Genomic DNA, 26131 nt, shown 5'->3' with positions numbered 1-26131 from the left:
CATAGGTGTCTTGACCGGCATTGAACCTACAACCTTTTGGTGCTTGGGACGAAGCTCCAATTGAGCCACCCAGCCAGGGCCAGACTGTATTGTTTTTAATGGAAAGATTTACTCATCAATAGCAACAGGTTTTATCAGCAAGTGATGTCTGAGAAATCTGATGAGCATTCAATTTTTAAGTTGTGTATTCAATTTGTTGTTAGGTTAAGTGTGACACTTTTTTTAAACAGTTGTGAATTTGGCTGACTTCCTAAATAAGAATGATTAAATACATGTTTTAAGCAAAAATTAAAATAAAATTTAAATCAATACAATCTACCCATGATAAGACAGGTACACTGTGCCCTGCTACCTACCTCTACTAGATGAAAGCACACACTTTAAAGAAATGTCAAATTCCTCTTGCTGCAGAATTTCGAAAAGTCACCCATTTTGTCACTTGCTGATTAAGCCACCTCACTTCACCTTTCACATCCCCGGGTTCCTCAATCCACAGGTGTGGCACCACCTAGCCCACAAGACTACTGAAAGGATCAATCATATGTACTGGTATGTGAAGGCACCTGGTCCATACCTGCCTTGTGCTGGAAAGCCCACAAAACCGTTTTTGTCGAGTCACAACCAGTGCAGGAGCGAGAGAAGCTTGTGGCTGAAGGGCTACGTCACAGCAGTTGGTGGACTCGTGGGCAATGTGGCAGAAAGGACATGACCTCCGGTTCCAAACCAGACTGCCCTGATCAGGCCCTCAGAGCACCACCCACTTCCCACGTGGTGACACAGCGCGCCCATCCTGAGCACAGGGCAGGCACGGAGCTACTCCACCACAGCAGATCTTGGCCACCAATGAGCTTTCTGACTCGGGGGGCGGGGGAGGTGACGAGCTGACTCCAGGGACAGGAGCAAGAAAATCACATCATAAAGACGGACAACGCTTTCTAAGGTGCTAGGCTGAGGAGGCTGCTTCAAAGCAGACTCAAGAAACTGCGTAGGTTGCTACTAGGCACGGTCCAACCGCTTCCTCCACACCCAGCCACACCCAGGTCCTCCCAGGAAGATAACTATCTCTGGCGAGGCAGGGCTCTGTGAACACTCAGCAGACTAGCTGTATGACACCGAGCAAGTTACTTCATCTCGCCAAGCCCTGGTTTCCTCATCGGTAAACAGAGATAACGACTCTGCCTATCTCTAGCATTCTTCTGAGTGTGCAATGAGGTAATGCACAGAATGAATGGCACAGAGTCAGGTACATAAGCCTTCAATAAATGCTGGCCAACATGGCTGAAAAGGTCCGTTTCCTTCATCAGTGACACCGGACCAAGTGAGCGGACCTTGGAACAAGACAGCCTCCCCAATTGTCCGCCCCCCCGCCCCAATTTCTTAGATTTGATTATGAATTCATATTTTTCATAGGGGAATTCATTCTCATAGCCACCCCTGAGGAGTAGTGAGGGAAGGTGGTCTCCATTTTGCAGGTGTATAAAGAACCCCCCCACCTCCTTATATTCACTATTCAAAACCTGTATGTTTTCCTGTCTCTTGACTTGTTTGTGAGCTTCTTGACAGGGATAGAAATCCTACCCCAAAGCCTGGAGAAGAGGCCCTCCTTAAGGAGTTTTGTTGGTTGGTTCTCAATGCAGGTTGGAACCTAGTAAGGAAATTACATTGTGAGTTCTCACTGGGGGAAGGGAACAAAGAGAGGAGTCCCAAATCAACCATGAATCACAGTGACCTGTGATCACTTTCCTCTTCCAGAAAACACTGAGCTGCTCCTTATCAAACAAAGAGGGAGGAAGGACCCATGACATAATCTACGTTGGCAGACAACTATGAGCTCATAGGAAAATGAGGTAAGGAAGGTCATCTCAGAATCACCGCGTGACAACGATGGCTGAGCGAGGGCCTGGCCGCCCAGCCCACTGGTGGCAAACACTCACAAAGGCAGCAGCTTCAGAGCCTCCCCTCTCCGCCGCCCCCCCCCCCCCCCCCAGGCTGCAAGTCACTGCTCTAGAGCCCCTCCCTCAACCCCAGCCCTCTCCCTTCCCCAAAAGCCATCTGAATTCACTACCCTGATAAAGCCTGCAGCATGTGGTTTTGTGGCCAAGAATTCCTAGCCAAGCTTGGCTAGAGTCAAGCCCACTGCTGAATGAGTATGACTTTTAAAAATTGCTTCCTTGTGTTTCAAGTAAAAAATAACCTCCCATCTCAAAATTGAAATCATATATATGTGCAGGAGAAAACCAACGACCTTTTAAGGGGGGCGGAGGACGGGCAGTGGGAGGCACTGAAGGCTGGGAAGCAGTTCTTGGGCCAGAATTACTTCTGTCACAGCTACTCCTTCAGTTTAAAGGGCCAAGCTGCACACTGGTCTGGTATCTAAATTTCTGAGGCCCTGCCTCCATTTGCTCAGAGCCCCCTTAGCTGCTTGGCTTGCAGGAGAGCATTACTCCGTGGTAGCACAGCGAGTGAAGGCACACTGGCAGTTAGAAACATCACACTCATTTTACAGTCCCCACAATATAAAACTCTGATTGGCTACCACACCTACAAGAATGGATTCCATCCTCAGGGGTTACACTTTTACCTCTTTTGCTATGTGACTACATTAAACTTTCTCCTGGTCCAAATACTCTTACCCATCCCATTCAAAGGAAAAAGAAAAAACAAAAAACGAAGAGACAGCCCAATGCCTAACTAATTTCTAGGGAACTTTCTCTCTCCAAGCACTTTTAGTCTGTGTGCCTACCTCTCCTCTCCTCTCTACCAATGTTAAGTAAATCCCGGGCGCCCTGCAGAGTCCAGGGACTATATGAGGGAGGTCCCTAAGGTCCTATCAAATTTCATTTTCTCAAAAAAGTAGACAAACCCAGATAAGCCCTTCCTGAAATTACAGTTTAGCCACATCATAAAGTCAAAATCATTACCGTGTGACGCATTCCTTCATTCAACACATTATTATGTGGCTGATGAGGCCACCTCCTTTCTCAGGGGAGAAGAGGGAGGAGTGACTAACTCACTAACTATGTATGTATCAGTGCCTTCGTTATTTTACTCGTTCATTCATTCCTTTATTTATATTTATTTATGTGCCAAGTACTAGGAAGGAATACAGGGGTGAAAAGCACACAGATGTTATCCTCCGTACATAGCAACAGGTACTTTCAGATATAATCAGAGTGATCCACTGCCCGGCTCGCCTGGGACTTGGGGGAGATTCCCTGGACACGGAATGACCAGTGCTAACACTGGGAAAATGTAATCCTGGGAAGGCCTCAGGATTAGCTGGTCACCCTATTAAACCAAAATTCTAATTTAAACTTCACAACCACCCCAAGGACTATATGTTCTTCCCCAGTGGTCGGCAAACGCATTAGTCAACAGAGCCAAATATCAACAGTACAACAATTGAAATTTCTTTTGAGAGCCAAATTTTTTAAACTTAAACTTCTTCTAACGCCACTTCTTCAAAATAGACTCGCCCAGGCCGTGGTATTTTGTAGAAGAGCCACACTCAAGGGGCCAAAGAGCAGCATGTGGCTCGCGAGCCGCCGTTTGCCGACAATGGTTCTTCCCAGTTTTTAACAGGTGAAACAATGGGACTCGGTGACGTCACGAGGGGAGCCAGAATTTGAAAGCTGGCTTATGTGACTTCCACAGCCCCTGTGCTTTCCCCACCCTTGTGTTTCTGAAATGAGAGATACAATGTCCTCAGACAGCCTCTGCAGCCCTCCTCCCCACACCGTGGCCAGCCTGGCTGCAGTGCCCTGAGTACTTCCCTCCTCCCTCCCCCGGCCACCCACCCCTTCTCCACCACAGACTGTGCAGCTGGGATTGCATCTGCCTGACAGTTGTGCACAGATAATGCATAATCTCCCTCTACCACTGCAAGGCTGATTTTTTTATAGCAAGTCATTTAAGTCTCTGTAGGAATAAACGTCTCCTTCAATAGAAATCAGGGTACCGTCCACCTCTCAACTACCATACATTCCAGCCTGCAGAATCTACAGAGACTCATTGGCATTTAACAGTGCAAACAGCTGAAGCAGACTTTCAGACTCTGTATACTTGACACTTTAAGTACACTTTTTAAAGATTACCTTTTAAAAAAAAAAATCCACCCCTAATCCAAAATGCTAAGGCCACATTCCTAGAGATAACCACCATTTGCATGTCAATGGCACCAAATTAACGTCTATGGTTTGTATAAGGATTTCAGGCAAAACACACTCACACAGCTCAGCTCACTTCTGCAACTAGTGCAACCGGCTGTCACTCCAAAATTCCATCACAATTGCACGCTCAGTGGGGGGCTGATAAAACTCTCCCAAATAATGACACAGCCCCTGTAATTTCCTTGCCACCACGGAAGAGCAGAGCCTCCAGACTTGTAATGTTTTGCTCACATTCTTTGTGAAATAACATGTGCCTCAGTGATCCTCAAATTAACTTTCCACTTACATCACTGCAGCGTTAGAAATGGACTTTAAGGCCAGACCTTTCACAAGGCCTTTGTGAAACCAGACCCAGGCCCGCATGTGTCTCCATGCTACTGTGTTCACTGGAGTTGCTACTTTAAAGGCCCTGTGCCTCTTGAACACAGGGTTGAGGGGTTGGGGGAGAAAGGCCTTTCAGAAGCAAGCACAGAGAGGCATTCAACCATCCATGGAGGGCGGGCAGTATTCATTTGGCCGCAGTAGTTCTCTGACGAAGTGCTGGGTGCTCTGGCTTCAGCAGTAGCTGCTCCAGATGCTTTTTATGAACTTGGAAGAAGCACCACCATCGTAACCTTCAACCTATACCAAAGGTCACAGACTCAAGTGGCTGCCATCAACCTTGTGGGAACATAATAAGCGGTGTTTCAGTTGGGTGCATTTTCAGGCAAAGTGAACACTCTTCTAACAGACTAAAGGAAACCACACCCGAACAGGTTTCAGGGGCGGAGGTGGGGTTGAGACACTCAACTCAAGTTCAAAAGACTTGCCCTCTCCTGGGCCTGGCTTGCCATTTAACCAGGACCTGTAAAAATAATGGTTGTCATCAATTACTGAGGGTACTGTGCTAAACACAGTTTCCGTGGAGTATTTCACTTACTCTTAAAATAATCTTATACACAGAATTTGTATTACCCTTCTCCCACATATGAGGAAACAGGCTCAGATGAGTAAATAAATTGCCCTCATTTGGAAAGCAATTTGGAAATACTTGGCACAAGGCATAGAAATAACCACATATGAAAAGTTTATGATATAATGTTAGGTAAAAAACAGAAACAGGAAGGCAAGACAAAACTGAATCTATACAATGATTATAATAGCATTAAACTGAATAAGCACACAGAAAAGAACTAGCAGAAAGTAAAAATTTGCTGGGGCTGCAGAATCTTACATAAACTATTTCATTTTTATTTCTGTTGAAGGTGTCACAGCATGGTTGTGAAATAATAAATACATAAAGAGAATTTTGGAGTAATGCAAAGGACAGCTAAAACACTAACTCTGTCCATTAATGACCTTCAATGCTTCCTCTGAAAGAACATCACCTGAGCCACTTCCTGACTCCTCCTGCTTTCACTGCCTGTGCCCCGCCCATCGGAAGGGTCCTGGAGTGGGGCCAGTCAAGAAAGGAAGTCGCCTATCTCCCCACCTCTTTTCTTTCTTCTTCTCAGGGACCAATACTTCCAGCCAACAAATGTCAGCAGGTGCTTTTTCTCCCCAACCTAATCGATACCCAGTCATTTTAAAGCTTCACCTGCAGACACACAGGCAATGGGCACTTATATTAAATAACAGACATTTAATGCATTTCCAATCCACTTTTAAAGCCAAAGCCGGAAGGCACCAGTCGGTAAATTTGACATTATGTGAAACTGGACTATAGTCTGACCAACTTCAAGAACAGCAGCATTCATTTAACATAGCACCAATTTACTAAGGTGGAGTGTGGGGAAAGCGGGAGGAATTTTTGCTTTAAAAATATAGTTTGAGCCTGGCCAGTGTGGCTCAGTGGTTGAGCATTGACCCATGAACCAAGAAGTTACTGGTTAGATTCCCGGTCAGGGCACATGCCCAGGTTGCAGGCTCGATCCCCCGGAGGGGGCGTACAGGAGGCAGCTGATCGGTGATGCTTCTCTCTCATCGATGTTTCCACCTCTCTATCCTTCTCCCTTCCTCTCTCTCTAAAAATCAATAAAAACATTTTTTTAAAATAGTCTGAAAGTAAAACACTAAAGTCATAAAGCAGGTATGGACTTTAATTTTCCGTCAATACCAAATGGGTAAATGAAAAGAAACTATGTTTTTTTAACCTCACAAATTTCTAGAACTGCAGGATTAGCAAGTAGGAAAATCCCAGCCAAATTCTACAAAGACTTACAAAACTAGGAATTAACCAACCATGCTTTAAAGCCCTGTAATATCCTAACGCAGTGGTCGGCAAATTCATTAGTCAACAGAGCCAAATATCAACAGTACAACGACTGAAATTTCTTTTGAGAGCCAAATTTTTTAAACTTAAACTTCTTCTAACGCCACTTCTTCAAAATAGACTCACCCAGGCTAAAACTACTTTTAATGCAGACTATATATAAAGCATATAAACTTGAACCTCAGAATGGTCATAACCTTCCTGGGACTATTTCCTTCTCTGCACATAGGGGCAATAGAGATTATTTCTTTCTAAGCCTGAATGTGCACACAAACCACTTGGTGAGCTTGTTAAAATGAGGTTCTGACTCAGTAGGTCTGGGTGGGCCTGAGAGTCTGCATTTCTAACAAGCTGCAGGATATCTACCACATGGAGTAACAAGGTTCTTTAAGTACGTTGCAGTTCAAAATCCCAGGAGGCTGTGTTGTTTCTAAATTTCTCACCCCCTCCAAAGCCACAGCCTCTTAACTAATCTCCTGCCTCCTCGCTTGACCACTGTCCTCTAAAATAATCAGACTCAGGAGTCAGACCATCCTTTCTTTAAAAAAAAAAAAGTCAGAACCAAGCACTCTCCTATTTAAAATCTTCAGTTGCTTCCCACTGCCTGCCTTACTTCCAAATTCCTTCATCTGATTTAGAGGACCATGTATCCTCAGACCTTTGTCAATTATCCTTCCAGAAGCCCCTCTGACCAGCCCTGGTTTGCTCTAAAGTCTGGCTGCCCAGAACCTGCTCAAATTCCCCTACTTGGGTCCCTCACCTCTTGGTTCCCTACCTTGGGTCCCGCACTTGGAACAAGTTTACTTCTCCACTTGCTCCTACTGATCGTCAAGCTCAGCCAGCATCTCCGTCCGGCACAGCTGAAACACACCTTTTAACCGGAGGACAGCTGCTCATTGAGAAGCAGGTAATCAGTAAATATTTGTTAAGAGACTAACAGAACAAACAAAAACGCAAGCCCTCTCTTTTTAAAAGTCAGTTTTATTTTATTTCTTAGAATTCTTATTGCCTAGATTACTGACCATCTACCGAGCATTTAAATGGCAACTCTGCACCCATGACATGGGTTAACAACTGCCAAATTTATAATTAAGCCAACCTAGCGAAGAATACTGAAGTTAGAAACATGCCCACCATGTCCCTATAATTTATTTCCCCCATCATTAGTATTTCATACTCAGGGCCTAAGTGTTGATAGAAACTTGTCAGGAAAGAGGAGAAAAAGTACCAAGATCTAAAAATGGCTGAGATCTGCCTGGCTTATTCGGACAATGTGCACAAGTGTAACTCCAGTAAGAACAGATGTATGGCTATGAAGCTGTGGTTAAAAATTGTAAACTTGAAGCTCTGTCACTATTCACGTTCATTTTCCAGAAGAGAGGAAAAAAAACCCTGAAGTCCATATTTAAACTGCTGTGCAATACTGGAGTTATAGAGTTCATATGTATGTAGAAATTTTCTTTAAAAAAAAAAAAGATTATGGAAACAACAACCATACTTTATGTTTTAATAGTACATGGACATTTTCAAGGAAACTTCACATAGAGATTATGGCATCTGCTGTTCAACACAACCCTGGAAGGTAAACCTGACAGGCATGCAGAGGAGGAGAGCTGCCCAGATCTTTAGATACCGGAGACAGGGCCGCGGCCAGATGCCACCCGCCTCCCTTCCAAAGGCCAAGTTGCTGGGATTTCTGGTTTTAAGGTTAAATCCAACAGATTTTTAAATTAAGAACCTCAATAGAACTAAACTAGATGCCTTATTGACCTGTCCTCAGACCCAACACATACTATTATCTTTATTTTTTTTCTAAACTTACATCTCTTTTCAGATTGGTCTTCACACCAACTTGGTGAGGGAACTGACCCCATTTGCCAGATGAGGTGGCCAAGGCCTTCAGATGGTAAAGGGCTTCTCTGATTTAGCAAGGTAGAGCCCATTCCTAACTAGTGGGCTCTTCCACTATTACACTGTTTTGTTCTAAAACATAGTTTTCCACAAGACTTCATTCTTCAGTAAGAGATCGGATATATGCTTCTATTTGGAAGCAGTACATGCAGCCTATTCCTCCCCATCTCTCTCCCCCCACCCCTACCAATCACAAAGACTGTACAAACGGTAGAACTCCAGTGTGCACCAGAGTCACCAGGCAGGGCAGTTAAAACACCTATTGCTGGGCCCCACACCAGGGTTTCTGATTCCGTAGGAGAGAAGTAGGGCCTGAGAATTTATATTCCCATCAAGTTCCCAAGACAGGCTGATAGAACGCATCTGGAGAACCACTGCAATCAAGGAGCCCGTAAGATTAACTTCATTTAGTTCCTCTTTAAGAAAGGCTTAGTGACTGCTACTTGTAAGAGGTTATGTCGGACTTTTGTCATGTCGGACTTTTGTGAAATGTACGGAAAACAGAGGCAAATACTCAAGCTATCACCAATGCCAGTTTGTGAAAATCACAGAATGACCAAGTGCTTAAGCCTTAAAGGAAGGGAATCCAAGCAGGGATCCTGACCTCCCCTCCCTCTGGGAATACTTAAGAGTGATGTGGCATCTGACCTAAAGCTCAAAAGAACGATTCCAACACTAATAAATAATTCCCTATGAAAGAAACCAGGCGGGAAAGACAGGGTTGGTTTAGAAATCATGAATGCTGTCAAGTAGAGAACAAGAGCTGGATAGGAAGGTTGGTTGGAGTCAAATCCCAAAAGTTTTGGGAGGGAGGAGGGCTCTTATCAGGGCCTGGCTTTAGAGAGGCTGGGCAGCTGCATGGGGGGCTTTGGGAGACCAGGGAAAGAGACTGAAACAGAGGAAGAGGTAGTGGGGCTCTGAACAGACCCCTTCTCAGGCCCAAGGTGTGGGAAGAGATCATCAGGCACACAGTCATCCAGAAAGCTTCCTCACAGTCAGGACATTGACAGTCCCATTATTTCACTACCCTAAGAAAAGTGGTAGCTTACACTAAATCGAAAAGACCTATGTTTACTGCAGCATTATTTACAATAGCCAAGATATGGCCCGGCCGGCGTGGCCACGTTCGATTCCTGGTTAGGGCACATGCCCAGGTTGTGGGCTCAATTCCCAGTGTGGGGCGTGTAGGAGGCAGCCGATCAACGATTCGCTCCCATCACTGATGATTCTACCTCTCTCTTTCTCTCTCTCTTCATCTCTGAAATCAATCAATAAAAATATATTTTAAAAAAATACATATGGAAGCAACCTAAATGTCCATCAATAGATGAATGGACAAAGAAGTGGTGCATATATACAATAGAATACGATTCAGCCATAAAAAAGAATGAAATCTTCCCATCTGCAGCAACACGGATGGACTTAGAGGCTATTATACCAAGTGAAATAAGACAAATGCCAGATATGTGGAATCTAAAAAACAAAATAATGAACAAGCAGAACGGAAGCAGACTCAGAGACACAGAGAACAGACTGATGAATGCCAAGAGGAGGGCGACTGAGGGACTGGGTGAAAAAGGGCAGGGACTTGGATGTACAAATTGGTAGTTACAGAGTAGTCATGGGGATGTAAAGTACAGCATAGGGAATATGCTCAATAATCTTGTAATAACTATGTATGGTGTCATATGGGTAATATATTTATCGGAGTGATCACTTCATAGGTTATATACACGACTAATTACGGGGTTGTTCGCCTCAAACTAATGTAATATTGTACGTCAACTGTAATTTTAAAAAAAATTGGTAGCTTTTCCTCAGAGAATTATCTATCACCCTCCTCTTCTCCTTAGCTGGCCGCCAAGAGCCCTTTTAATGGCTGTCCCGGGCAAGCACTATATATGTCTATAGACCAAAAGAATCAGCGTGCCCTTGCCTGTTAGTGTTCCTAGCCCACCAAAAACTAAGAGTACCACATGTCCAGAAATCTGAGCAGTTCTGAGCTCATTAATTTTCCATGCCACCAGAATAAATTCATGGTGCCTGGGTAACGGGTGTCATGGGTCGACCTCACACTCTGCTGTCCTAAAGGAGGGACATCAAATTTGGACTCACTAAACCTAGGTTCTGGAGAGAGAGCTTCATACTGGTTGGTCGTAATCCAATGATCTGTTTCTTTATAAAAAGAGAATATCTACCCAACAGGATTATTATTAGTGCTAAGGAAATGCACATTCGTTTAGAACCTAAGTTACTAGATCCCATGCTGGATACTTTAAACAACCTCATTTAGTTAATGAGCAAAATGGTACCTATTTAGGTTAAGAGCTACACACAATAATTATTATCATTACATCATTCAAAAACAATTCTAATTCACAAGTCTATTAGGAACTTCTAAATTTTGAGCTGAAATTCTTGTAAACTGGTGAAAGTTGTTGGGTTTTTTTTGTTTTTAATTAGTGACTTACCCACAAGGTTATCTGGTCTTAGAAAACTATAGTCTCACAGTATTGGAGGGAAACAAAACAAAAAGCCAATCTTTTATGCCTTCATTAAATCCCAAAAAAATCTTATAAATCTTGCCACCCCAAAACAAAAAAAAAAATAGGGATATCATTTGTCACCAACTCTGTTCACTGTCACAATGAGGAATATTTGAAGACTATTACTTTATATTTAAGAACTTAAAATTTTATTCATGACAAACAGGTATAAACCCAGGTTTAAGAAATTAAGCAAGACAAACATTTAGGTACCATAATTGGAAAGTTCTTAAAAACTGAAGAATAAATTTTCTTCATGATCTACAAGTATAAAACCAGCAGATCTTTCCCTAACAGTTAGGAAATTAAAACCAAAAAATATGAGGAAATTCAACATGTCTGAGATGGCATGTAATAAACTTGAGAGTATTAATGTATTCCCATGGCTAAAACTCTTTAGTATCCCTCTATGTCCCAATGAAGACTCCATAGCTCTTTCTGGACAACGGGATAAATTCATTAAGCCAGAATAGCTAAGAGAAAAAAAGCACTTTCTCCAGAAATATCTGGTGCTAAATGTCAAGGTCGGGCAAAGAAGGCACAAAAAAGTCCATTCTGATGCTTTTCAACTAGATCCGGTCTTCATTACAACTCCACTGCCAGAGCCAATAGAATCAGTGCTCTGGGGACAGGAAGGCAGGAAAAGGAATCAGGTTAATGTGGGCACTTCACAATGTCACATGCCCCCCTTTTTTTTCAGAAATGAAATATTAATATGTACAAGTCGGGGAAAAGAAAATTACAGAAAACAATGTGCAGGCTGACCCCATCAATGCCTGTGACTCTGGACAAGGTATTTGATTCTATCTTCTCATCTTTAAAACCTCCTAGGTATGTTATGAAGACTAGATTAAGATAACCATGCACAGCCCGTTTGGCTCACTGGATAGAGCAGGGGTCCTCAAACTTTTTAAACAGGGGGCCAGTTCACTGTCCCTCAGACCGTTGGAGGGCCGGACTATAGTTTAAAAAAAACTATGAACAAATTCCTATGCACACTGCTAAGTCAGCTGCTAAGCAGGACAGGCAGCGGCGGCAAAAACACCCGGCGGGCCGGATAAATGTCCTCGGCGGGCCGATGTGGCCCGCCAGCCGTAGTTTGAGGACCCCTGGGATAGAGCAACTGTAAACCTATTTGCCCTACCCTGTGCATGGTTATCTTTTTTTTTTCTTTTTTTGGTTAATCCTTACCTGAGGCTATTTTGACATTGATTTTTTGGAAGAGAGAGGGAAAGACAGAGAGAAACATTGATGTGAGAGAAACACATTGATTGGTTGCCTCCTGCACGAGCCCCTACCAGGGCCCAGGCCGGTGAGGAGCCTGCAACCAAGGGTACATGCCCTTGATTGGAATCGAACCTGGGACCCTTTGGTCTGCACAGCCTTGAAGAGTTGTAGGAAGGATTTCTATATGTAAAATGGAGGGGTGGGACATTTGAGGCAGAAGGTAATGATGGAGGAAAAACCCAGGGCTGGGTTTTATGAAGAGAAACAGGCCTGTCTACCGGGAAGATGTTATCTGGAGTGTGAGAACTGGAATAGGAAGTATGTGGGGTGGGGAGGGTCCTGGATGTCAAGCTCAGGAGTCTGGAATTTTTTTTTTTAATCCACACCCCAAGACATGCTTCCATTGATTTTTTTTTTTTTTTTTTTTTTTTTTTTTTTAGAGCGAGGAGGAGAGAGGGAGAGAGAAACATGGACATGGAAGAGAAACATCGATCTGTTGCCTCCCTATGCGTCCTGACCTAAGACCAAACCTGCAATCTAGGTGTGTGCCCTGACCAGGAATCAAACCCACACACAACCTTTTTGGTGTAAGGGATGACCTTCTAAACAACTGAGCCACAGGCCAGGGCTAGGGGTCTGGAATTTAATTTACATAACAGGCACAATTAAGTTTCTGAGTAGAAAGAGTAGCAGAAATATTTTCCTATCAGGAGTTAAACTGGCTGTGAAACCGGAGAAAAAATATTATGAACTCTCTGTTACTACAAACACGTTTATCTAAACACGTGAGGTTGAGTGTTATTGTGTCCCAGTCTTCTCTCTTAGTTAAAAAAGGAAAACAACTAACCCAACCTTTTAAGATACATGAACAAACTGAGGACGATGGTCGTTTTGCAAGTGAAAACTTTGAGAGGGTGTGTGTCTGTGAGGTGTGCATTAAGGGCTGGGTGTTTGTGGTTAATGTCTGAAGCCATCAGAAGTAGTAGGTCCTCTCTCTCCCCTTCTGCCAGAAGCATTATTAGTATGATAGACACTTGCAACATCTCAGTCCTTTAGATCACCGAGGTTTTGTTTTTGATCACATTTATTTACGTATCCATAACTCTCTAGGAATTATTGTATCTAAATAGACCAGATTCATTTTAATATCATATTTCCCTTAGCTGGGACAGCAAATCTCATCCCATGGTCCCTCCCGAGATTTTTAGGACAGTGTGAAAATACTTGAAACCAGCAAACACGCACAAATACCTCCCATGAAATCACATTACTCTCAGACACAGATGCTAAATGAGTTAAGTTCATATAGGAGGCACTTTAAAAGATTAATACAGATTCAGAGAAACAGTTTGCCAGGATTGGGCTGCAAGTCCTAGGAAAGATTATACTTATAAGAGTTAAAAAAAGAGGCAATTTTGTAGGTACGTACAAAATTAAATCAGCAGAATCGATATGCTATCAAAAATGTTGATGATTGGAAGAATAGTAAACGAAATATCAAACTAGGGGTGGGAGGTGGAGATGGGAAAGGGTTTTATCAAAAATTCTCTTACAATGCAATCAGTTCCATTTGTTTCTAAGGATGATCCCAAATGCTGGGCATTCTCCTGGGACCCACCATACTTGAAAGTTAATCCACCCTTTCTCAGTTCCTTCAACATGGGTGGTTCTCGGTTACAGAAATACAACACTAAACTTAGGCAACTCCTAAACCACAATATTTAGAAATAAGAAAGTTATCTGGAACTAAATCTAAATGCGGGGACAAAGGTGACACGCACACACAAAGGTGAAGCCCACCCCTTTAGGAGGGATTTCCCTGAGAAACAGCTGCGAGGTAAAGTCTCAGGAGCACCTGGTGATTTTGAACTTAAGTTTTACTTTGTCCAGAGAGGACAGTTTAAGACATTTCCTGTGTGCGTAAGCTCCACCCTTTCCAGGGAGCAGTTTTACAACCAGGCTCAAACCTTTCAGAATAACAGCCTTTTGTTAGGGGGTACACGCCTCCTACACCTTCTTCTGTTTTCTGATGGGGGAATCCCCCTTGGGTGCTTCCTTCCTGGAGTATGACACAATAAAGTGGGGAGCCTGGGGCCCCCAGAAGGTGCGTTCTGAATTCTCAGGACCTGAGAGATGGAGTGTGGGGCTTCCAGCATAGACCCAGAAGACAAGGAACACACTTCCCATCCCTCTTATTTACCACTTGCAAGTTCCCTGCATCAGCCCAGGCCCCGCCAAATTTTCCAAAAAAAAGTAGTAAATTCTACCTTCCAAGAGCTCAAGAGGAATGAACCAAAGACACACAACCATTCCCCGGAGGGACTGGAGCTTCCTCTTAGCTAACTGCCCAAGGAATGCAGCACAGCCTAGCAAATGTCTAAAATCAGGTCCTGCTCTGTCTCTCGTTTCCCAGAAAAGTGTCATTACTGTCAACTGTTTCACAAGACAAATAAACCTATGAATGAAATATACCCCCCCCCTCTTTCCCAATGAAAACATTCTAGGACCGAGCTGCTTCCTTCCTTCCTCCTCCTCACAGGAACCACACATTTGTGGCACCAAAAAGAGTTAAAATAAGAAACATACACAGTCTGCGAAGGTTACTTTTTTTTTTTTTTTCACAGCACTAAGAGCCATTCCCAGCGATTACTTTTGATTCCAGGGGCTTTCAATCGGAAGGAGTTCTGTTTTGAGTTATGAATTCTTTTTCATATAAAAACTCGGAGACACTGCTTGGCCAGGCCTCCTGCTGGCTGGGCAGGGCCAGCCAAAGGCCGCAGGGGCCAACCTGGCCGCAGGCTTTGGGCCCACCCCCCTCACACACGGCTGCGCACAGGACCCTGCTCTTCCTAAACAATCTGTGCCCTAAAATACCGGATTCATTCAGTTATTGGAAACTCATACAGACCCCCAAGAAATACCAACTAATGATCCCACTAAATCCAACCCATAGCACGGAAATGACAATAACTATAAATTACACAGCCCACTCAAAATTGATGGGGAAGGCTCTCCCCCAACACAATACATCAGAAGCGTTAAAATTAAGCTTCGGAACCAAAACTGTAATTTACTCGGGCTTAGGAACAAAAAAGACCACTCCCTCCCCTCCCCTCTGCCATTGTTCTACGGGACTGGGTGTAGAGCAAATGCACTTTGCACCTTGAGGCTCCCCAGAGGTAAGAGGCTGGGGGCTGGGAGGCGGCTACGACTTGCCTATTAGCACTCATCGCCTGAGATGCAGAGGTAACTGAAGGGGGAGAAACGTGTGTGCGCTGGGCGGCAGTGACCTGACCACCCAAAGAGCCAAAAGGATCCTGGAGAGCCAGGGGGACTCCAAACGGTGGCTTTTGCTGGAGGAGAGTGAGAAACCCGTCTCCTTTCAAGTGAGTGAGTGAATGGGGTTGCTCACCGCCAACCAGAGGCTCTGGGACCAGGCCGTGCGGCCGGGGCCACCAGTCTTGAATTAGGGTCACGTACCATATGGCACAAATAAAGCCTCAAACCCTCCCCCGCCCCCCCGGCAGGCCCGGCCTTGGGGAGGGGGGGGAAGGTGGGGGCTTACCTTGTAGCTGCTTGAATCTCCCCTCCAGCTGGTTGTAGTTGTAAGGCACCTGCCCCGTGTAGCCCGGCGACAGCGGCCCTGAGATGCTAGACGTCCTCTGCAATTCCATTATGCCCGGCGGCGTAGCGCCCCGGCGGGCGGCACGGAGGAGATCCCGCTCCGGCCCCCTCCTACCCCCATCCAACACGCAGCAGCCTCCGCACGGCTGGGCTCCCGGGCCCTGCGACGAGGACTGGACCTTAGGCAAGCCCCATCGCGGTCGGAAGGTCCGGCAGGGCGATCTGATCGGAAGCCGGCTGCACGCGCGTCCGCCTTAGCCAGGCCGGGGGTGGCCACTCAGGCGCCAATTCCTCGTCGCTTTCCTTCCTTCGGTGGCCCCCTGGCTTGAAGCTTGAAACCAGTGACCCAGGAGAGGCGGAAGGATCGAGGGAGGAAGGCGCAAGTCCTACCTGAATTTTTTTTTTTTTTTTAAATATGGCCAATCCTAAAAGCTCGGCGGGTCGCAGAGTCCGGGCGCTCGCGGGAGCAGCGCACACACCTCCTCCCCGCCGCTGCCCTCGGCGGCCGCCGGTTTGTAATTTAATCGGGAGCCACTCACCGCGCGCGGGGCGGTGATGTCACCTGATTAGCATAACAGCATTGTGGAGGGGACGCGGCCGCCCCGCGCGCAGGGGCGGGACGCCGCGCCCGCAGTCCCCGGGCCGCCGCCGGCGCCCCTCCGCCCGGGCCGCCGACCCCCGGGCCGGCCCAGGGCGCGCCCGCCCGCCCGCCGCGGGGGTCCCTTCCTGCCCCAAAGCTGCTGAAATGACAATCTTTTGTGGAGAGCTTCGCGTAACGGAAAGGTCTCCGATTACGATCACTCGAAGAGACGGCGGCCGCGAGGGCGAGGAGCCCCGCAGGTCCCCGCAGGTCCCCGCCGGCGGCTCGCCCCCTGGTCAGCCTCCGCGGAGAGAGCGCGGCCCGTGCACCTGGGCGCGCCGCGTCCCCACTGCGCGGGGCGCCAACCACGCGGCGCCGGCCCGGGGAGCCCGCGCGGGGTGGGGGGGGGGGTGGGGGGGGGGTAAAAGAAAGTCACTCTGGACACTGCGGGGCCACAGGGAAGGGAGGTGTCAGTTCTGGCTCCCAGCAGACTTCTGCTGCCTTCAGGAGATGTTAAAAGCCAGGGGGTTCCTGGGATAACACGGGCTCTAGAGCAGTAATTCGGTGCAAGGTTTATGGGAGCACCGCCTTTACAAAGGCGTTGTGGGAGAAAGGCACACAGGTCAACACCTCGAGGACCCCTGACCTGGAGGAGTTCAGGAACCCGTGGTGAGGAAATCAGAGAACAGAAATTAACCTCAGATCCTCCTTTGATTTGTAAAACGAGGTCTCTAAACTTTTGCATTCTTCCAATGTTTAAAACTCTCTAAGAGCTGCTTCTCCCACCAAGCTCAACCAAAATTAAAATACCCTCCTTAGAAAATATATATTCTTGGAAAATAATCGACCCCCGTTTATCCCCCCATCCCCTTCCTCACGAACTACAGGCAGACAGCTAATGACTAATCTGGTGTTTCCAGCACGGAGCCCAGCAGCTATCTGTGCTCACTGAAGAAGGTAATGTCATTCCTAAGGGATTCCGATGTGCACTAAAGAGGAGGTGGGCCTCCACCCCAGGTTTGCTTTAGTCCCCTGGGCACTTGTAATTCAAGCAACTGCATCCTGTCCAGGGCTAGATATAAAGCAAACCTGGAGTCCAGCTAACTGCTAACTAAACTCTGACAACCCCCACTGCCTCCATCCACAACCAGTGTCAACCTAGCTTTGCAAAGCCGGGCCCAGGATTCGGAGACATTTTCTCATCATCCAGGAAGTAGTACGGCATTTGCTAAAGCCCTTTAACTGCCAGTGCAAATGTGGGATACTGGAAGAAGCACTTGGCTAGGATTCCCAAGACTTGAGTTTCTACGTCCTGACCTGGCCAAGCCTCTTAATTACCTCTGACCTTCGAAGAAACCCTGGATTCTTTCTAAATCTCCGCTGTTGGACAGAGATAATTAATGCCTACCTCTACAAGGTCACAGAGGAGATGATGTGAAAACACCTCAAAAATGATCATACTATTAAAATTAGAAGTATATTTTTCAAAATGCACCTCTTCTTGCATCCCCCCTACACACACACACACACACACACACACACACACACACACACACACACCAAGGCTACAAAGAGTAGAATGAAGAATTTTCTCAGATCTTCTTAACAGCCCCTCTTCATTATTAAGTATATTGGTGAAGTGGTTAAGTCTCTAGGTGTCCAGCTATAGGCACAGAAAATGAGACTGCAAAGTGCTTGCCAATTTACAACCCTTTATTTTTAATCTTTAAGCCACTTAAGTAAAGAGAGTATGAGTCACTACTCTTGAGAGACTCCCTTTCAGCTCCCTCTGGTATGAGGAAGTAGGTGAGTAAGTTTTCTAACCAGCCAGGTTACCATGTGATGGGGGCAGAGGCCAGGACTAGTAGTACAGCCACACTCAGTCCTCAAGAGCAGGTGTAGAAGAAACTGTCAGCCAGGCAGAGTATTGGAAAGACAGGTAGGGTATGAGGCTGGGGAAGGGTTTATAACACACTGCAAAGTCCAGAGGTGAGAACCCATTTGGTATGATGGTTGCCAGGGAAGGAGAGAACATAATCCTGATGGTTCATCTGACCATCTCCCACGCAGCAGTGGGCAATGAGGGAACGCCGGAGGCCCTCCTTCTTTATTCCATTCACTGTTTACCGGACACCAACTGTGTGCAAGGCACATTGCCTAATGCTTTGGAGCAAGCATGTCAAACTCGTGGCCCGCGGGCCGCATGCCTCACTTATTTGGCCCGTGTTAGCCTTGGAGTTTGACATGCTTGCTTTGGAGGGATTCAAAGATGACTGGGAGAGTTGCTGGCCAAAGGAGATGGAACTAATATGCAAACAGGCCAATACCAAAAGAAGAGAATAAGGGCCGGGGCGGGGGGGGGGGGGGGGCAGTTCAGAGGACAAGGAGGATAACTCTGCCTCGCAAGGCAGGCAGGATCAGCTCTAGGAGGGGCGACATTGGACCAGACCTTGACATGCAGGTAGATTATCAACAGGCTTGGACAAGGGGGCAGCAGCACAGGAAAAGGCACCAACTGGACTGTCCCAGGAACAGCTCCAACGAGCGCTACCTTCTGTCTGGAGCGTAAGGGACCGTCAACTGTGTCAGGCAAGCCTGGAACTAAGTCTGGGCTGGAGACCTTTGCAGACTGTTGAGCCAGAGGACGATGGGGGCTGGGCTGGGCTCCAGGGATGATTCGTCTGGCAGTGGTAGGTGAGAATCGGTAGAAAGGAAAAAGCCTGAAGGCAGCCGGGTCACTTAGGCGGTGCCTGCCGTTGCCTAGGTCAAAGCACTAGTCAGCGTGTGGCAATGGGAATAAAAAGGAATGGATTGATGGGAGAGTCCACGGGACTTTGGTAACAGACTGTACAGGAGAGGTTCAAAGGCAAGGGCTGAATATGGCTCTTGGGCTTTTAGGGTGGCTGCGGGGTACAGTGGAGGACTGAACAGTTCCTTCTACGTGGGCTGAATCCGCATTACCTGCAACACGAGGAGGTGACATGTCCAGAAGTGGAACTAGAGCTCAAGGCTGAAGACATGTACACTAAGGTTCTGTGGATTTAGCATGTAACATGTGAATGGGAAATTAAGGGGGTGGGACTAAACCTGTTTGTCCCAAGAGGCTTTATATAATCTGGGAGGTAAAAAAAGAAAAAAAAAGAAAAAAAGAAGGGGGGATGGGGGAAGATGACTGCTTTTCCTGCATTACAGCAAGCTTGACAGGGTAAACCATGGAGTGTTCGTTTCCGGAACTTCTAAACATTAGCAAGACTGAAAATGTCTGGGAGGAGACGGCCAAAATGCTAAAATGTGATGGGATTTGTACACATTCAAAAAACAACCCAAGAGCTGGGAAAGAAATGGTGGGAACAGAAAGGGACAAAAAAACAATGGAGTTTTACATGTAAACTGTTTTTGCCAAATTCTCTCCCACTCTGTACTGCCTTTCCAGATCTTAGGACTATCGTAGCAGCAATGATTAGTCTTCAAAGTCCTCATAGAGGAAATTTCAAAAACAAATTCTACCCCATCTCCAGCCATCTCTTTACCTGGGAGGCTATCGCCTGGAGGATGCTGTCAGCTTCAGGGAAATCAATGGCCTCCGGCCGGGAACCAGGGGTCACCTCTTTGCAGGTCTGGATAAGGACAGTTTGGAAAGGTAGGACCAGTCCTCCACCAGGGAAGTGCTCACCCCCCTATGCACTTGGAAAGAGATATTCACAATCATATTACAGACATAAAAGCAGTAACACCTCAGAGATGGCAAGGGCACAATCCTCACCTTGAAACAAGTTATAAAAGGCCTATGTTTTCGAAAGGCTAATGTTTATTTGAGGTGGGGCTATTAGGTTAGACACTTCAGGACTCAGAATAACTAGAAGAAAAATTAAAAGGAAGGCTAAAAGAATTTCTCCACCTACAGCAATTGCTATCTGTGTTCCTTGGAGGATATAGATGGTTTTCTCTCTCTCTCTCTCTCTCTCTCTGTCTTCTTTCCCTCCCTCCCTCTTTCTCTTTCTCTCCACACACACACCTCCCGCAAAATCATCTAGGTATATGTCTGAATCTGAAACACCAGAGCAAATCTAATTTCCATTCATATCCTTTTCCCTGCTTCTTCTTCAACCAGTCACAGCAGAATCAAACACAAAGCTCCTGCCATCTCTGCTGAGAAGAGAAAAATGGCCAGTTACACTCAACAACGAACACCCGAGGTCCTGGGGAAGGAATGCAGTTTACTGAGTCTCCTACCCCAGGCCATCCTGATCCCTGCATTCTTATTTGTCTGTTATCTACACATGCAAAGCTTCCCTGTGTAGACAGAAGTATGCCCCCGTCCGGAGGCCCCACCTTTGGCAAACAGGTGTTGCTATGCCTGTGAATGTAACAGCAGCCAGAGCCAAGGCCGGGTTCCTCCAGTGCCGTAAAGTGGTTCAAAGGAAAGGGACCTCTGAGGAATGCGGTTGGGGCCAGGCCCGCTCTTGCCCAGGATTTCTGGTTCTGCTTCCCACCTCCAACATGGAAGCAACAGGCCGACACACACAGGTGTTCAGAGCCATCGGGCCGGAGTTGTACAAGGGGGCAGACAGGACAGCAAAGACACTGAGAGCTCACGAGGAAATAAATGGGAAAAGAGGAAACACAAATCTATTCCATTCCACCTGAACCCCGTCCTCAGGGGTTACCATCCATGTTACCTTTTCCAGGAGCTTACCCTGGACGGGCTGTAACGAGAAAAGGGGAAACAGCGGCCGCCTGGGCACCTGGAGAGGGAAGGAGGGAAAGGAAGGGAATGGCAGGATACAAACCTCATCAGCCAGACTCAGGCCCCACAGCCCCTGGTCTACGGAGAGCAAAGTCAACCCACCCAACATGTCCTCAGACCCTCCACGGGGCCCACAAGAGGACGAGAAGGGAATTCTCCTTTGCAGGCCCTTTCAGCCTAGTTGAGGAAACAGGGCACAGACACGCCCAGGCACGAACACGCCAATACAAAGATGTGGCAGCACGTAATGAATGCGGTGAGTGGTCGTTTCAGAGAGTGCCGCCATTCTGAAATGAACCAACAACAGCATTTCACTGCTTGGCTGAGAAGAACAGAGCCCAGTGGGGTTTCTTCCACACGAGTGTTCTCTGTTGTTATGTCATCCTACCTGCCACTTCCATGTACCTCCGAACTAAATCCCTGCCAACGTGTGCCACACTGACACGACAGTATAGGGTATTTTACTTATTAACTGGGGGGGAGGGAGGGTAGGAGGTGTTATTTCTTGCCCTTTAAAAACCAGATCACAGCCCTAACTGGTTTGGCTCAGTGGATAGAGCATCGGCCTGGGGACTGAAGGGTCCCAGGTTCGATTCCCGTCAAGGGCATGTACCTTGGTTGCGGGCACATCCCCAGTGGGGGGTGTGCAGGAGGCAGCTGATTGATGTTTCTCTCTCATCGATGTTTCTAACTCTCTATCCCTCTCCCTTCCTCTCTGTAAAAAATCAATAAAATATATTTTTTTTTAAAAAAACAAACAGATCCCAACTACCCAGGTTCAGGGCTATGGAACGGTACATGCGGCCCTGGCACATTAACATGTGAAATAGTTTAAGAGTGCAGGCATTTCTTCCTCCTCAGCTCCCGAGCTTCTGCTGATCTCCCCAGGAGATAGCGCGGCCTCCTTCCCACAGGGCTTTGCGAGGCAGCCACTCACCAGGCGCAGGCCCTGAATAATTCATGGTCGCCCGGTCACTCAGGAGCGCCCAAGGCCCGCCAGCTGCCACCGAGTGGGAGGCAGGCTCCAGGCTTCCTGTCCAAGAATTAAATACGACCGGCAGCCTCGGAGACCTTCCTTACAGAAACAGGCCATCCTGCCCTCTTTGCTCCTTCTCCCTGTCCGAACCAGGAACTGTCCCACCAGGTCAGAGTGTAACTGACTTTTTCACTCTAAAGAGGACAGGTCTCACGTGCACCGATGGGGCGGGGAGAAGCGATGCCCTCATGCCAGTGCAAGGTCGGGATGTCACCCCCCCCCCCCCCCCCACTCAGGAGGAGAGGACACTGTGCCTGACACAAGACGATGCTCAATCACTGTCCGTCCTCATTCCCTCCTCCCACCTGTCCCTCTGCTCCAGCCAAACTGCTCGGTCCATACCGCCTGTCCTGGGCTTTCCCATCTCCACCCCTCTGCTCTTGGTGCTCCCCTATCCTCTTGGTCTCAAGTCCACTCGTCTTCCAAGCCCAGCTCGAACTTCCCTCTTCCAGAAAGGCTTCCCCGATGATCCCAGCTGGGATGACTGCTCCTTCTCAGACACCCTATCCCAGCACACTGGCAGCCCCCCTCCTCTGGCACCTAGCATGCCCTGCCTTTGAGAATGGCTTATCTCCTCCAGTGCGCCAGTCTCATCTACCTAATTAAAATAATGGAAAGTGCACCAGTTACAGGCTCGGGCGAAGTACCAAGTGGACTCCAGCCTCAGTTTTTAACACTGTCTGGCCCTGTGACCCCGAGCCAGTCCCCTGGCTTCTCTGATGCTCTCCCTAAAACCCAAGGGACCTGAAATAGCAAGTCTCTCAGGTCCTCTCGATATAATGCTCCTGTTAACACATCATCGCCTGTTCTAAGACAGATACAGGGCTATAAAACCTTCACTCCACACCTCGTAGCCCGAAGTCCGCTTTGGAACCGTTGTTCCAAAGTGCTTCAGCCATCTCAGAAGCCTGAACATGGACCCGAAGCCTGAAAACACAGCACAGGCTCTGGGGGGGAGTGGGCACCATATGGTGAACGGCAGAGCCCACTCCGCCCTGCGTAACCCACCCCTAGTCCACACCTTACTCCTCCACAATGAGATGAGAGCTAGAACCCCGAACAGGTAAAGAGGATCCTTTTCAAAATTCGCCTACCATCTCATTTATAGACCAGGAAAATGAGGCCCAGAGTGGCATGCCCAGTGATACAGAGGAGTTTACTGCATATCAGAAACTAGAAAGTCTCTGAATTCCTGCTGCCTATACCTCATTTCTAGGGCAAACCTGAATGTAGAGGAAGCTGCGTACAAAGGAAGTGGCATGCATTTCTTCTGCCGGTCAGTGAGGTGGGCCCAGGGCTCAAAGCTCACTCTCATCCCCTCTCCCACCTCACCTTCCAGCATCCAACACCACACAGGAAACGACAGGCTTATACTAAGTGGCACATGGCCTGTATCGTTCCATGTTCTCCAATGTCCCACTTATACCAGCGCAGACAGAATGAGGACCCAGACTGTGTGGTACGAGCAGCTTCAATCTCAACCTCCCAGCAGAGAACCAAACACACAGTTAGACCCAATAAACTATTCTAAGACCTTGTCTCGCCCTGACCGGGTGGGTGGCTCAGTACATTGGAACATGGTCCCGTACACGGAAAAGGTTACAGGTTTGATTCCCGGTCAGAACACATACCTAGGTTGTGGGTTTGATCCCTGGTTGGGGCACCTATGGAAGGCAATCAATCAATGTTTCTCTCTCACTCTCTCTAAAATCAATATCCTCAGGCGAGAATTTAAAAAACAAACAAAAAACAAAGACCCTTTCTCTCTGTTTTCTGCATTGGACTTTTCTATTCTTTTTTTCAAATATTTTTTAAAATATATTTTATTGATTTTTTACAGAGAGGAAGGGAGAGGGATAGAGAGTTAGAAACATCGATGAGAGAGAAACATCGATCGGCTGCCTCCTGCACACCCCCTACTGGGGATGTGCCCGCAACCAAGGTACATGCCCTTGACAGGAATCGAACCTGGGACCTTTCAGTCCGTAGGCCGACGCTCTATCCACTGAGCCAAACCAGTTTTGGCTGGACTTTTCTTGATTATTCTTATGATGTTTAGGAAAAGAGTTTACTCATGAGGCATTTTTTAAAAGCATCTGACAAATGGGTTTCTTCATTATAAATGGAATTTTAATGACAGGTAAAGAATGGAGATCAGAGAGAGAGTAATGAACTTTTTACTAAAACCTGCCATGCTCACCTATAACCACCTTTCTACTCACTTTTTTATTGCCATTTCTATCATTGTTTTAATTGCCATCTACCAGGAAAAACATGAATTATGACCATGATGGTGATGCCTCTCCACTATTTTAATATAATAAAAGCTATAGTAAAGGATGGGGAGAAATTGAAACCCTTGCGCACTGTTGGTGGAAATGTAAAAAGGCGCAACTGCTATAAAAAAAAACAGTATGATAGCTTCTCAAAAAATTAAAAATAGAATTACATATGACCCAGCATTCCCACTTCTGTGTATATATCCAAAAGAATTGAAAGCAGGATCTCAAAGAGATATTTGCACACTCATGTTCACTGAAGAATTATTATTCATAAGAGCCAAAGTTAGAAGTAACCCAAATGTCCACTGAGGAATGAATAGATAAAGAAAATACGTTGTGTACATATAATGGAGTATTATTCAGCCTTAAAAAAAAAAAAAGAAAGAAAGAAGCCTGGCCAGCGTGGCTCAGTGGTTGAGTGTTGACCTATGAGCCAGGAGGTCACGGTTTCATTCCCAGTTAAGGCACATGCCCAGGTTGCGGGCTCAATCCCCAGTTTGGGGCGTGCAGGAGGCAGCCGATCCATTGTTCTCTACCATCATGGATGTTTCTATCTCTCCCCCCTCTTCCTCTCTGAACTAAATAAAAAATAAATTTAAAAGAAAGGAGGAAAGAAATCTTGTCAAATGTTCAACATGGACGATGAACCTGAGGACACTGTGCTAAGTCATTACCAGGACATTGTTAAATAAGTTAGTCCCAGAAAGATGGGTGCTGTATGTTTCTACTTCTATGAGGTGTCCAGGCAAGTCAAACCCATAGAAACAAAAAGTAGAAGGGTGGTTGCCGGGAGCTGGAGGGGTGCAGGGGGGGAAGGGATTGGAGAGTTGTTCAGTGGATATAGAGTTTCAATTGTGCAAGAGGATATAGAGATCTGCTTCGTAACAATGTGAATACAGCTAACGCTACTGAACTGTACACTTAAAAATGCTTGACAGTATACACACACACACACACACACACACACACACAGTCCTCAGGTTACGTCGGATGGGTTACGTCGAACTCAACGTACGTCGTTTCGTGGTTACATCACCATCTCCCATTTATTTATAAAAAAAAAAAAGTTCTGTCATTTCGACGCATGTACATATGTGCTTTATGTTTTTTATTATTTATTTACCACAAGTAAAGGTCAGGAATCGTTATCTTTCTTTTAAATTCTTTTTACTGTTTCACTTCGTTACTGCTGTGTATGTGCTCCATGTGAGTGACGTAGGTGCTTATGTAGGTAGGTTCCGACTTACAGCGAAAATCGCATTACGTCGCGCCGTAGGAACGAATCTCCGACGTAACCCGAGGACCTTCTGTATATATATATTTTTTACCACAATTAATAAATAAAATTTAAAGTTTATAGAGGCATGCACTACTGGGCATGGGAGGGAACAGCAGATCTAGCGCCACGTGTCACACGTCTGTGACACTGAAAGTCACACAAAACATTTTCAAATCCTATCGACTAATGCACGCATCCCTCCAAGTCCTCTCTTCAACCCTTAAGAAAAAAGAAAACAACAACAACTTTATGGGCGCCAGGCCAAATCTCATTTTTACCACAAAGGCCTAATAAATTAGTTGTTGACTCCAAGCCTCTCAGGTGTGAACAGTGCTATGGCGAAACCTCCATTGACCACCAGAGCTACACCAGTGTCAGGCCCAATGATCCCCACAGGCCAACCTTCAAGACATTGTTCAAAAACTTTATTTTTAGTCACCATCCTTGAGTTCAAGCCTGTGAAACACAAAAGTAACCAA

At 46.5% G+C, this 26131-nt stretch overlaps 1 protein-coding gene across 3 annotated transcripts in view; it reads right to left on the bottom strand.

Moving 5' to 3' along the window:
* Positions 1-26131, bottom strand: part of SPTBN1 (spectrin beta, non-erythrocytic 1) — a 183788-nt gene that overhangs the window by 82819 nt on the left and 74838 nt on the right. The window contains exon 1 of one of the 3 annotated variants that reach the window (XM_079792288.1): positions 15670-16263. The exons of the other annotated variants lie outside the window; for them this stretch is intronic. Within the exon in view, the coding sequence (XP_079648414.1) occupies positions 15670-15778 (109 nt within the window). The 5' untranslated portion in view covers positions 15779-16263. Of the gene's footprint in view, positions 1-15669; positions 16264-26131 lie in introns of those variants that run through there. 3 annotated transcript variants of the gene reach the window in all.

Source organism: Cnephaeus nilssonii (genome assembly GCF_951640355.1).
Source record: "Cnephaeus nilssonii genome assembly, chromosome: 15".
Taxonomy (NCBI): Eukaryota; Metazoa; Chordata; class Mammalia; order Chiroptera; family Vespertilionidae; genus Cnephaeus; species Cnephaeus nilssonii.
The sequence above is the reverse complement of the archived record's forward strand: the minus strand, read 5'-3'. Positions and strand labels throughout refer to the sequence as shown.